Genomic DNA, 14,347 nt, shown 5'->3' on the forward strand with positions numbered 1-14,347 from the left:
TTCTAACTGAATAACTCAGTATCTATTGGTTTATTTCGAGTCAGAGTGGGGTATCAGGCATGTAAAAAGTAAGTATTTTTTACAAAGTGCTTAATAAGTGCTTAACATTAGTGGAGAAGCAAATCGTTTCAAATGATTCGGTTCAATTTGGTGAATTAGTTCAACCGGTTCACTTAGAACATCCAGAAAAATTCCTTTGCAATCACTAATGCAGAAATAAAACCCATTTTTGGGCACAAATGTGTTAAATAAAAAATGTTACGTGTCTGCTCGGATTGTATTTAATATCATCGTGCTGCTATCATGTTCACTCATTGTTTTTGATGACTGAAGGAGGACCGGCTTGATCTGGCCAATAGCAGCAGGATTACAGACTCTGTGGTGCCGTACGGGTCAAACACCTGACAGCACGAAGTAGGCCTACCTGTAAATAGATTTACTTCTAAAAGACTTACAGCATGTATTAACTATGTTTTCAAAGTCGAAAACGAAGAACGTTTTTGTTATAATTTTAGTTAGTTTCAGTTAGTTTTGTATGCACACAATACCATTTCAGTTCCGTTTTCTTTTTATTCTCGTTTTTATTTTTATTTCAGTTAAGACAGAAAGAAAAATAATAAATAAAGTGAACGAGATGGGGTTAAAGATGGGGTGTCCTACTGGTTTAATTTGGTATTTAAGTGCTTTCATAATAAAAATATACAGCAGTTTGTTATCATCAGTCTTTTACTAGTGTTACTTTTTATATTTATTTTAGCTCTAGTTGAACGAAACTGTACACAATGTACTTAATAATAACACTAGGAATAGCTGCACAAGCTGCACAACTTTGACTTTGCTTGTCAAGCAGAAGAAAATAAGTCAAAGGTGTTTTTCAAATAATAATCCAAGTTATTCAGATTTGTGCTCTTGTTGTTTAATCTGAAATATATATATATATATATATATATATATATATATATATATATATATATATATATATATATATATATATATATATATATATATATATATATATATATACAAAAAAAACATATAAATGAAGAGTTTACATGCAAAAACCTCTAAATGCCATCTGAAAAATTCCTCTAAACTGATCATTTTATCAGGCTACTGTGTGTATGTTTAGTAATATCACTTGTGGCAAGAATAAGTAATTATTCTTTAAAGTCTTTAAAGTGAAATATCTCAAAGTAAACAAAGGAGACTGAGAAAAATGTTCATTTGTGATAAAAATCTCAGACGGCACTTAGGGGTTTTTGCATCTGAACTCTCCAAATATTATCAATACAAACTTTCTATTATAAGTTTAATAACCCTTTGGCATTTTTATACTTTATTTAATTCTTAATATTTACACACAATAAATAAATAAATAAATAAAAATCTGTGAAAGAAATAGTTAGGCTGAGTCAGACAATGTGAGACAAACCTTAGGTATGTGTGTGTCGATGTTAGGGAAAGTAGGTTGGCCATAAACCCTTTTGATAATTCTTTAGCGGCCCCCAAAATACAAGGGTGGGTCCAGAGTAAACCCTATTTCATCAGTTGCGAAACCATCATCATATAGGGTTCTATAGTTTGAGCCATCTAATAATATAAGTGATAGTTTGGGGTGTATTGTTAATCATGACATCTCTTTTTCTTTCTCCATTTTTATGGCAGGTCTTCCAGAAAGTTCCTTCATCTGTGACTGTGAGCTCCTTGAGTATGGCCTTGATGAGTGAGGTAAAACAGTTTCTCATGTATGACTGTCCTAATATACAAAAAAAAAGAAAAAAAGCACACACACACACCACTGGAAATGACCAAAAAGCAGCCATAATCATGATTTTAAAATCTGGATAAATAAAATATTAATTTACATGGAATTACATGCTAGGAGAACCTAAAACTCTACATTAAATAAAAAAGTGATCTTGTTATAGTAATCCCTGCATTTTTTTTACTTAATATTTAAATTAATATAACATTGACTGAGTACTTTAGGGACATCCACGTTACAGTGAAGTTGGTGCTTCCTAAAGTGCTGCATGAAACATTTTTCTCACTTTACACTAAAAAGCAGGTGTAAATTCACCTTCCCATAGGCCGAACTCTCAGCGCTGGGGTGATGGATTTCTGAAAGCCCAGTTGAAGCGCAATCCATCTTTCTCCAGGCTCAGTGTGTACTCTTGTAGGACTACAGCAATGACACCTCATGCACCTCGCTCCTGGGTAGAGACTGCGCTCAGAGCTGTCAGGGATTAAGGTGTTTGTGTGGAACATTGCTGATTCATAAAAGGGCTTTTAGTGACCAAAGTTCTCCATGTTCACTGCAACCCAACCAACCGCAATTGATTCAAAGGCGCTGTGCCTTCTAGAACAAGACAAAAAGTCATATATCTTGTGTCCCAAAATGCAGATATGTATAAAAAGTTATAAGTACGGTTAGTTTCAGGTTTAATCATAATGGTTGAGTCATGTTCAACGCTACTCTAAAATAGACCAACGCATAAACACACAATGCAGTGCGCAGTAGTGCTTAAGTATGTGGGTGTTTATACAGGATTTCCTGCCTTTCTCTTTGTATTTGTTATTTTTCTTTTTTACTAACACCTAATATTAAAAGGCAAAAGCTGAATACAAAATACATATGTTACAGTAAGGTTTTATTTATTAATGGTCACATGTTATACGTTTCTATTAATTTCAGTTAATGCATTTACTAATGCATTTATTCATTTTCCTTCAGCTTAGTTGTTTTATTCATCAGGGGTAGCCACAGCAGAATAAACCTCGAACTTACCTAGCATATGTTTTATGGAGCAGATACTCTTCCAGCCACAGCCAGCACTGGGAAACACCCAGTGGTGTACTACTAAAAAAGGTGGTGTACTATTGCCCACCACCAATGCATCAATGCTTCTTTGATTCATTAGCAATATATATACAGATGTCACCACTTCAAAACGGTCGGCCTGCCGCCATTGTTAACGCCGCCGCGGAGGTACCTACGTGCGCCAGCAGCTTTTGGCCGCTGGGTGGCGCTGTAACTATAGATTTTTAGCTTTGCCTTATCCCAACAGGTTAATTCCACTGTGGTGACCCTTATTAATAAAGGGACTAGACCAAAAAGGAAATGAACGATTAAAGAATCCAACAGAGTACAGTCACAATTATTAATTAATTTTTTGTCCTCAGATAGGGATCTCATTCAAAGCCTTGAATATGGATTTTGACAGTTAAAAATTATTTGGTGAGGTGAATTGGAACTGTAATGCGGTCCTGACTGAAAGACCTGTCTGAAACTACGTAAGCTGACTGGTTTCTTGAAAATAATGAATGGAATGTTCATCAGCCAATCAGAATTAGACATTTAACAGTAACATGGTGTGTATGTACAATATGTCTGCATAAATGAGTTCAGCCCTTACAGATCTCTCTTTTAAATTAATATTTTCTATAGGATACTACACAATACTCTGTGTTTATAATATTAGGTAACACTTTAGAATAATGGTCTATTAGTTAATGTTAGTTGATGTATTTAACATTAACTAAGTATGAATAATCTTGTAAAACATTTATTTATCATAGTTCAACATTAACTAATGCATTAATAAAATCTAAAGCTTGTTAACATTAGCTAATGCACAGGGAGTAACATTAACAAACGTGAATAAATATTGTTATAAATGTATTACTAATTGTTTGTTCATGTTAATAAACACATGAACTAACAGTAATGGACCATTATTTTAAGTGTTACCAAATATTACCTACATTTTTAAGAGAGGAAACATCAAATGAAATATTAAATGTTTCATTTCGTTTAAAATTATGTACAGTACTGCTATTTTTTTATTTATTTATTTATTTTCAATACCTAATTTGAATTTTAACGTATTGTCTTTCTATTCCTATTTCTTCTTCTTTATTTTTTCATTAACCTCTTAAGGCCCAAGGTGTTTTTATACATGCATTTTTTTTTATTTCTCTTTGCTATTTGGGCTTATTGGAACCAAATTAGAATAAAAACCGAAGTATCTTCTTTTTATATGATGTACTTTTAGAGAAAAATTATGTCCATATATGTGGAATCGTGGTCGAATTTAAATAAAACACTTTTTCCTGAATGTTTTTTAATGCATACATGCAGTGCCGGAGTGGGACTCCTTTTCAGCCCTGGAGTTTCAAGCCTTCAAGACTGACTATATTAAAATAACGTCATTTCCAGTGTAGTTTCTAATGACAGTTTAATGTTTTCAAGGACACAGCTGCTGATGTTTTTCATAAATATGAGAAGATTAAAGAGTAGCTAAATCTCCAACACTATTTTTTAAAACATTACAAAACATTGTCCTTTCCTGCAATATCTGAATATATATTCTGTGCAAAATTCTTTATAGATATCCAGTCCTTTGTAACGGTGGTCACGCAAAAAAAAAAAAAAAAAAAAATGTACGACTACATAAGTAACCCAAACAGTATTATATGTCTTAACACTAAAAATGAAAAAAAAATAAAAATAAAAAATAATATATATATATATATATATACTGTATGTATATATATATATATATATATATATATATATATATATATATATATATATATATATATATATATATATATATATATATATTATAAAAAATAACCGGCAAGATTTTTTTTAACCACAGTATTACTTTCTATTGATCGCTTAAACTTGTTTTCCCATTTTTAGATTTCTGACCAAGTTATGTCAGATTTATAAATGTAGTGAATTATCTGATTTTCATTGAGCAAGTGTGATTATTATTCGAATTCTTGTATTCACAATGGTGCCACTGTCATCTTTAACCTGCAGGCTGCATTTTGCTACCGGGGCTGTGAAAAAAATTTATCAAAAGAGCGGTGCTGCGACAAAATAATGAATAAGAAGAGTAAGGCTATGGTCAAATAAATAAATAAATGAAAAAAGTGTGACTGCTGAGAGTGGAAGCAGCTATAGGGACACCGCCCCTCGCAGCCAAAAAACGGACCGGCCCACAGGGAATTCTCCCGGTCCCCTCGATTAGCCAATCCGGGCCTGCATACTGTATATGACTTTTTTTTTTTTACTTGCTTTGACTATCAGAGAGTAAAAACTTTTTTTTTTCTATTTTGGACAGTTAAAAGTAGGGTTTGGAACATTTCATATGCTGCAAAGTTGCAGGGCGACACTGTTTGTCTGCAACAAAATATAAAACATTCAAAGTATTTTAAAAAGCCACTTAAGAGCTAAAATGTGCTGTCCACATACAGTATGTGGACACTCAAGCCCTAAGAGGTTAATATAAGGTTATATAGTAGTATAACTGTTTAATAAAAATGTACTTTGAACAAAACGTATTGTCTATATTTACTGAAAAATAGTTAAAAATATCATTTTTTTTAAAGGGATGTACTCATCTATGGCGAGAACTATATCTGATTCTACATATCGTAACCTTAGAATTATAAGGTTCTATCTGACATTCTTGACAAAATTGATTTATTGACATTCTTTTAAAATGATAACTTACAGGTATTTATATTATGGGATGTTTAATATAAGTTTTTGTTTTAATTACATTCTAAAACTTTTTATTTAAAAACAAATGTTACACACACTTGTAGTTGTTTCTACATATTAGGCTGGAATACATAGAGAATGCTGATTCCCCCCAAAACTTAACAAGATATTAATCATTATCCAGTTGAAGTGTTTGTTGTTCTTCCATCTTCGTCGGGAAGTCTGATGAAGGTTTACCCTTTAGTTTCTCATCCTTTCAAATCCGGTGTCCATTTAGCTTTCATGTTCCAGCCTCTTTACCTCTCTCATATACTAATCTGCATAATGAGGATGAGACGTTAATGTCATGCCGCCCTTCCCATAATGCTCTGTGTTTGCGTCCCCATTGTCTTTAAGTAGAGCAGAGGATCAGGTCTGGCCAGGCTCCAGCCTCACTTTACTCCACCCGGGAAAAATGAGACGGAGCTGTCAGAGATGACAAGGACAAATCAGCGTTCAATGAAGTGCTTTAAGTGCTGTTGTTTTCAACAGCCATCGGAACGGCTGCGAATTAGTTGCCCTTTAGAGGCGGCTGAGGAAATGTGCTGGATAAACAGTTAGGAATGATGGGACACAGAGAACGAGGAAATGAAAAACAGGATTATAGGTGTCTTACATAAAGCTGCTCTTTTGTCGTACACGCTGGACTGTGGGTTATCGTGTCTTCAGAAACGGACACACTGTAGTCATCTTATAGTGAACAGGATGTTACACAAACATTGGTTTTGGACCTTTCCTAATAACTCTCTGCCTGAGAATGCTGCATTTTTTACAATGTTGGACCAGAGAGTAGGACAGTGCACATTCTTCTAGTGAAGCATTTTTGAGACTGTCTAAGAAATCGTTAGTGAACAATGAGGTTTAACCTGATATCAGCTGAATGTTAGTAAAGGTACTTGGGATGGAGAGTTAAGATGCCATTGTTTCTTCTAAAATTAGAATTTTCCCCAGCGTTCTGTTTATGTTCAGTTATTTCACCTTAAAGGGAATGAAATGGTCAATTAACTGCCATATAACTGAAATGACCAAACTTACACATAGGAACCTAAGACAAAAATGCTAATTTTAGAAGAAAAATTCAGACGGGACTTTGAGCCTTTTGAATCAGAACTCTTCAATTATTTTCACATGGCATTCAATTAATGTTCATTTGCAAAAGAGTTGCAGGTGATGTCAAAAAAAAAAAAAAAAAAAAAACTAAATATATTTTGTTGTTAAAGTCCTTATCTGTTTGTTTGTTTGTTTGTTTGTTTGTTTGTTTGTTTGTTTGTTTGTTTGTTTGTTTGTTTGTTTGTTTGTTTGTTTGTTGGTTTGTTTGTTACAGATATACAGATATACAGATATACAGTATAGGTCAGTGTTGTAGTTCAGCTCATTCTAGTCCAAACTATGCAATATGTCAATAGTCAAGGACAGGAGCAAGTATAGAACACTGTTTCAAATCTATGATATATATATATATATATATATATATATATATATATATATATATATATATATATATATATATATATATATATATATATATAATTTGGTTAGGAATTGCTCCATATGTGAATGCAGACTTAGACTTATGTTTAAATTCTGTTTTTTTTTTTTTTTTTTTTTTGTGGATGTGGATGAAATTGACCTTAAATGGCTTCAACATGCTGTAATTCATCAAAAATAACACTACGATGTCAATTATTCATTCATTCATTTTTCTTCGGCTTTGTCCCTTTATTCATCGGCAATCACCACAGCAGAATTAACCTACAATTATTATTATCATTATTATTATTATAGCTTTTTAATAAATTCAAATAAAAAACAATCCTAACAAGCACTACATATCTTTACTTAAATGCATCTGCCAAATGGATTAATGTGAAAATGCCATAAAACTGTGGATGATTTAGATATAATATATTTATTGTATATAAAGTCAAAGTCAGAATTATAATTAGCCCCCTTTTATTTTTATTTTTTTTTTTTTTATATTTCTGGAGAAAGTCTAATTTGCTTTATTTCAGCTAGAATATTTTTTTAACACCATTTTAAGGACAAAATTATTAGCCCCTTAAATATATATATATATATATATATATATATATATATATATATATATATATATATATATATATATATATATATATATATTTTTTTTTTTTTTTTTTTGATAGGCTACAGTAGAAATAATCATTATGCAATAACTTGCCTAATTGCCCTAACCTGCCTAGTTAACCTAATTAACCTAGTTAAGCCTTTAAATGTCAATTTAAGCTGTATAGAAGTGTCTTAAAAAATATATAGTAAAATATTATTTACTGCCATCATGGCAAATACAATATATAAAAATAAATTGAAATAAAATAAATCAGTTATTAAAGACAAGTTATTAAAAATAAACAGAAATTGGGGGGAAAAATAAACAGGGGATCCAATAATTCAGAGGGGCTAATAATTCTGACTTCAACTGTATTTATAAAATAAGATAAGCTAAGATACAAATTCCCAAAAGAATATTTAAGGCACCCAAAGGGTGTTCTATTCACTTTTTAGCCACTCATTTAATTTCAGATTACTTTCTCAACAGCCATTTGTGAGCACCTTTTATCCATTACAATACACTCTCCGCGCAGAGTCCCAGACAACAATATTTTAGTGATCCATAAAAGATGAATCACTGTCTGGGCTTCTGAAATTTTATTAAGGAGATAAAGGTTTGGATAATGATTTTTTGGTAGTATTACAGCTCACTATGAGTGTGTATTAGCACCGTTAGCTGTTTGTGTTTGGCATCCGATAAAGCATTTGTACCTGGAAACAACCACATGCGATGCCAGACCTACAAGCGGAGTGTATTGATGTGATTTTTTTTATTTGGTTTTATTTTATTTTATTATATATATATATATATATATATATATATATATATATATATATATATATATATATATATATATATATATATATATATATATATATATATATATATATATATATATATGCATGTATTCATTTGAATGTAATTAGTTTTGATATTTTTATTGGTTGGAAAAATTAGATCTACAAAAAAGTTAACCTACATAAACAGAAGCAGACTTTGGTGCTTGTGTTGAAGAAAGTACGCCCCATGGGCTGCCCTGACTCCTCCAGCACACATGGCAATAGTTCAGACACCGGTGGAGGGACAAAAGGACACAGTAACTGCTGAGGTAGGAGAAAATGAGCGAATCCCAGAGAGGACAGTGAACACACACACACACAGACACAAACACTCTCCCTCTCTCTCTCTCTCTCGTGTCAGGGCGTTGCAAGCACGACATCGGCCATAGGAGGGTGAAGTGAGGTGTGACTGGCGGTTGAAACTTTTCTTTCACTGGTCAGTCTCGCTGATATAGTGTCATCTACTAATGGCGGTGCCAAAAACACCATGTTTCGCACCCGCCACACTTCTGTATTTCTGCAGCACCTCTGTCCTCCAGCATAACAGCTCAGGCTTGGGGTTTTGTGGCAATTCATTCCTGTTGAAAGGCTGTTACTGCACAATGCAATAGAATGACAAAAAAATTGACAAGATTTTGATAAAGTAAAAGCGGTTGATATGTAGACCCAACTGCAGTGTTTTCTTTGTTTTGTTCTTGCTTTATGGTAACATGCTAAATTATGGCACTCTCTAAGATTAACAATTTCCTTTATAAGAACAGACTTTTTCTTGGATATATATTTGTCACACATTAAATATATAAAAATTTGCAGACCTTTGATATTCACAAACAGTTTCATTTCATGATAACAGCACATATGGGTGAAATTAATACATTTTAAAAATAAAATATAAATAATGTTTTTTATATAGTTAGCTTTTATATTTTGACATTTTATTTAATTAAAAAAATGCTATAAAATCAGAGTGAAATTTCTGTGAGAAAAGTGAGGAAAAAAAATCATTATCATTATTATTATTATTATTATTATTAATTGTGATCCTGAAATTGTAAAGTAACTTTTTTTTTTTTTAGACATATGTTCATTGTGAATATTAAATACATGAGCCTTGCAGTTATGTGTGGTTTGATGTGATAGGACATTATTTGTTTGAGGTTAAACTATGTGATAATTTGTCATGTGATGTTTAAATGTCTGTCTAAATGACGAGCAATGCACATTACACATCAAAGTAAAATGTTTAAAAATAGATCTACAGAAAGAATTTTACAAAATATCTTCATGGGACATAATCATCATTCATTCATTCATTTTCTTTTTGAATTAGTCCCTTTATTAATTTGAGGTCGCCACAGCGGAATGATCCGCCAACTTATCCAGCATATGTTTTACACAGCATAAGCCCTTCCAGCTGTAACCCATCACTGTGAAACATCCAGACACACTCATTCACACACATACACTATTGACAATTTAGTCTACTCAATTCACCTGTACCGCATGTCTTTGGACTGTGGGAGAAACCGGAGCACCCAGAGGAAACCCACGTGAACACAGGGAGAACATGCAAACTCCACACAGAAAAGCCAACTGACCCAGTCGATGATTGAACCAGCGACCTTCTTGCTGTGAAGCGAACGTTGCTACAATATGTGAAAAATACAATGGCCGAGAGAGATTGAAGTGCAATTAAAAAAAAAAAAAAAACACATGCGGTTGAAAACACCAGCAAATTAAGAAAAGATCTTAATCCTCACAACAGAATCTCATAAAAAAATGCACTGCATTTTCCTACATTGCAAGCAAATTAATAAAATGCACTGCATTTTCTCAGAACACTTGCAAAAACAACAAAACACAACAGAAATAATTCAAGGGGAGCCAAAAACGTTATGGATGCTGCTGTGCCATGACTATTGCTCAGGGAAGTTGTAATATTTAAAAAGTGAGCTTTTGATTAAACTGTATTTTAACATCCTGATTCCCTTGTCTTTTATATTTTTTAGTCTAAATAACCATAACCTTAATAGCCAGGTCTGTCATGTTTTAGGTTTCCCTTGAAACATTTCCATTGTGTTACGTTCTTTTTAAAATTGCTGTGAGAAAATGCTGAGCGTTTTTGTAAATTGTGTTGTGAGAAAATGCAGTGTGTTGTATTAATTTGTTTGCATTGTAAGAAAATGCTGCATGTTTTCATAAACTGTGTTGTGAGAAAATGCAGTGTGTTGTATTGTTTGTGTTGTGAGAAAATGCAGTGTGTTGTATTGTTTGTGTTGTGAGAAAATGCAGCACGTTGTATTCATTTGTTTGCGTTGTGAGAAAATGCAGTGTGTTGTATTAAGTTGTTTGTGGTTTGGGAAAACGCAGCCTGTTGTAAAAATTTGTTTGTGTTTTGAGAAAATGCAGCGCGTTTTCGGAATTTGTGTTGTGAGAAAATGCAGTGCATTGTATTAAATTTTTTGTGTTGTGAGAAAATGCAGCATTTTTTTTTAATGTGTTTGCGTTGTGAGGATTTGCAGCATGTGTGCTGTCAAACGACCATTGACCATTCCATCCTTCAAGCACTACAAAAAAAAAACTATGTTAACTTTGCAAATATACATTAATACAATTCCTTAATTGCACTATACTATAAATATATGAACCTGACTTTTTGTGTGTGCAGTTATAATTTCAAGCTCAGATGCAAAAAAAAAAGAAAGAAACAAACAACTCTAAATGAGCATTTCTTTCAGCTTTCTATGTTTATTTACATTTATTTGACTGCAATGAAAACAACCAGTCCGTAGCCATAAAATTCAAATTACTAAACCTATACCAAATAGCATATTAAAAATGCTTATTTCAGATGAAAGTTGCAGACGGCATATACAGGTTTTTAAATCTGAACTCATTATTAAATAATTCTAAGTATAAGCAATATGCAAAGTATTTAAAATGACTACTTAATCTATCACAAAAAAAGCTCACTTATAATGACTGTCTGAAATTATAAAGGTGTTAAACAACTATTTTTCTCAGTTATCACTAACTGAAGTGATAAATTAATTCAAAGCGTGTCCACTTCAGCCCTGGTCAGGGTCACTCAGTGTTCCAGCAGGACAGGACGACCCAGACTTGCTGTGTCCGCCGATCTTCAGCCACCTGCTCCAGGCGAAGGAAACTGGAGACGGAGGCTGACAGTCTATATTTAGCCTTGCAGGCAGCAGACGCTCTATTTGGGCTTTAAGGTTAAAAATATGGATATCTATGTACAGTCAGGCCAGAGTACAGTACGATGCATTGAATAACATCTTCAGTCTATTTTAGCCCACCAGCTCTGATGTTGAGCTTCTTATCTGTCTGTGTAAGTGCGTGTGTGTGTTTTGTGGCACAGCTTTACTTCCTTTTCTAAAGGTAACTGGACTCAAGAGAGTGAGTGTAAAATGACTTTTCCTTAAAACAGCAAAGTACGCTGAATTCCAAATTGTGATTTAGCTGTGTAGCAAAGAGATTGTCGTTTTAGCTTGAAGCCATTCATTCTACCTTCAGCCTCAGAGGATGAAGGGTTTCAGAGTTTATCTGTTCTTTGATATCTTTAAATTAGTTTTATTCGTCTAAAAATGCTATAATAAAGTTGTTTATTTTTCCAAGACAGCATGTTAATAAGTAGTTAGATTTGGCCACTTTATATAACTTTCAAATAACTGAAATAAAATGTTGTTCCTTCCTTCCTTGCTTGCTTTCTTCCTTCTTTCCTTCCTTTCATCTTTCCTTCCTTGTTTCCATTCTTTCGTCCTTTCTCTCAGTAAGAGTTTAAGTCTTGTTCAATAAGAAAATAACAGAACTGTCTGGTTGGTTGTCGTGCGCGTACTGAAGAGCGGTGTTGTCGCGCGCGTTCTCATCAGCTCTGTTGACGCGCGCCTACTGAAGGGCGGGTGTGTCGCGGGGGCACTTTTGATCATTTTGGAACGGCAGTTTATATCCAAGACTAAAAAGGGCATGTGCAATGCACAGGTTGAGCCCTATGTGTGCACGTGCCTGAAAATATGTGTGTGTGAAAGATAGTGTCTATAATTTTTAAATATTTGTACAAATTGGATTTAAGTCGGGCCATTTGCAGCACAGTTTGGCTGTCAGTCAAAATCCGATTCACCAGGTCTCGAAACAATTCTGAAATGACAGATGCTTTTGAATAAGTTTATTCACGTGACCTGGGTGTTTCGAGTTACCTTAGTCATGTGACCTGGATTTTTCTGATCATGCTTCGGTGCAGTGTTTCGAATAACTTGCGCTTTGGGATCTTGACACTGTGCTGAAAAGTCAGTTTCAAGTCAGCCTTCCCTACTGTTTTCTCGGTATTGATTCTATGCTACCTGTTCTAACCATTCGCCGGGTTTTTGACTAGTCTTGGATTACCTTTATACTCCTGTTTGCTTCCTGTTTGACCGTTGCTTGCCAGACTAACCTGTTTAATATACTCTATGTGGATCCTCACCGCTGTTGTCCAAGACTTTAAAGATGTCAAAATGGGTCTCTTTGTGAAAAAATACAAAATAATCTGTAGATATAAATGCATAATGTGTGTCTATATAAACAAACAAACAAATAAATACAACCTATTCTATGGTTATTAAATTAAATTAAATTAAATTAAATTAAATTAAATTAAATTAAATTAAATTAAATTAAAATGAGACTGCATTATACTTTTATAGTTTCAGTAAAAACCGATTTTTAACCAGTTTAAGTTTGTGTGTTAGGAGCAGCTCGAATATATATTATATTCGAGCTTATATATATAATATATATTATTTTTTTTTATTTTATGTTAAATGTATAAACAGTAAATGTATGATGGTAGTATGTATACCAATATTATCAGAGATGTCCAAACTAGGGCTCGCAGGCCAAAGTTAGCCCACATTAACCTTTGATTTGTTCTTCTATCCCATCTGAGAAGAGAATGAGAATGATAAAGAATTTTAACAGAGATTATGATATCTAATTTAACATAACATTTGTCTTCCAACTGTGGAGCTACAAAAAAAGCTAAGTGAAATTAAATATTTCAGTTGAACGTTTTGAATAAATGAGATTTTAAAAAATAAATAAATAAACAATTACAGCCATGTGATGGACAGCACACATTGCAGAAGATATCAGCAAGCAAATCAAGGCAAAGTGTATTTTTTTGTGTTATAAATAGCATTGTACATGCTTTTATTGTAAGATGTTCATTATAAAATGTACAAAAAATGTACAATTAATAATACAATTAAAGTATTTTAAATATAATATAATTATTTAATAAATTGTACAATGTATTTTTATTTTAACATTTTATTGACAACTTTAAAGTATATTTACCTGTGACCTACTACCCTCAATTAGGTTTAGTTTTTGGCCTTTCATAAGGAAATATTTAAGCAGCTCAGGTCTAAATCTTTTTTGTTTTTTTAATTTTATTTTAAGATTTATATAGAGATATATATACATTACTTAAGATATATACATTAAGCCAAAGAAAAGTGCTTGTAACTCAATAATAGTGTGCTGCTTATCTGTACCCATTGTGTTTTTAATGCAGCAGACTAAAATAAGGACCACACAATGAAATTAAATGAACGAAAGCCCTAGTTTAATGTTTTGTAGTAATGTATTTAAACTAGTTAATAATTAGATTGTGAGGTGAAAAAAGATTTACAAGTACTGGAACTTTAAAAGTTTAATGTAGCCTAATTTTTATTTTATTTTATTTCATTTTAAAATATTTATTTATTTTAAATAGGGTCAACATTTCAGGCATATTAGATTCCACGCATTTGTATGCTGGGTTTCATGTTGCTGCATTAAAGATGTAAAGTACAGTTGGCTATT

General features: G+C 32.6%; 1 protein-coding gene across 1 annotated transcript in view; it reads left to right on the plus strand.

The window, feature by feature from the left end:
• mafa (MAF bZIP transcription factor a) overlaps positions 1 to 14,347 on the plus strand; it is a 179,187-nt gene that overhangs the window by 9,502 nt on the left and 155,338 nt on the right. Inside the window, exon 2 of the mRNA XM_087291452.1 lies at positions 1,666 to 1,728. Coding sequence (XP_087147578.1) covers positions 1,666 to 1,693 — 28 coding nt within the window. The 3' untranslated portion in view covers positions 1,694 to 1,728. The remainder of the gene's footprint in view (positions 1 to 1,665; positions 1,729 to 14,347) is intronic.

Source organism: Danio rerio, chromosome 18 (genome assembly GCF_052040795.2).
Source record: "Danio rerio strain M-AB ecotype USA chromosome 18, GRCz13ab, whole genome shotgun sequence".
Lineage (NCBI taxonomy): Eukaryota > Metazoa > Chordata > Actinopteri > Cypriniformes > Danionidae > Danio > Danio rerio.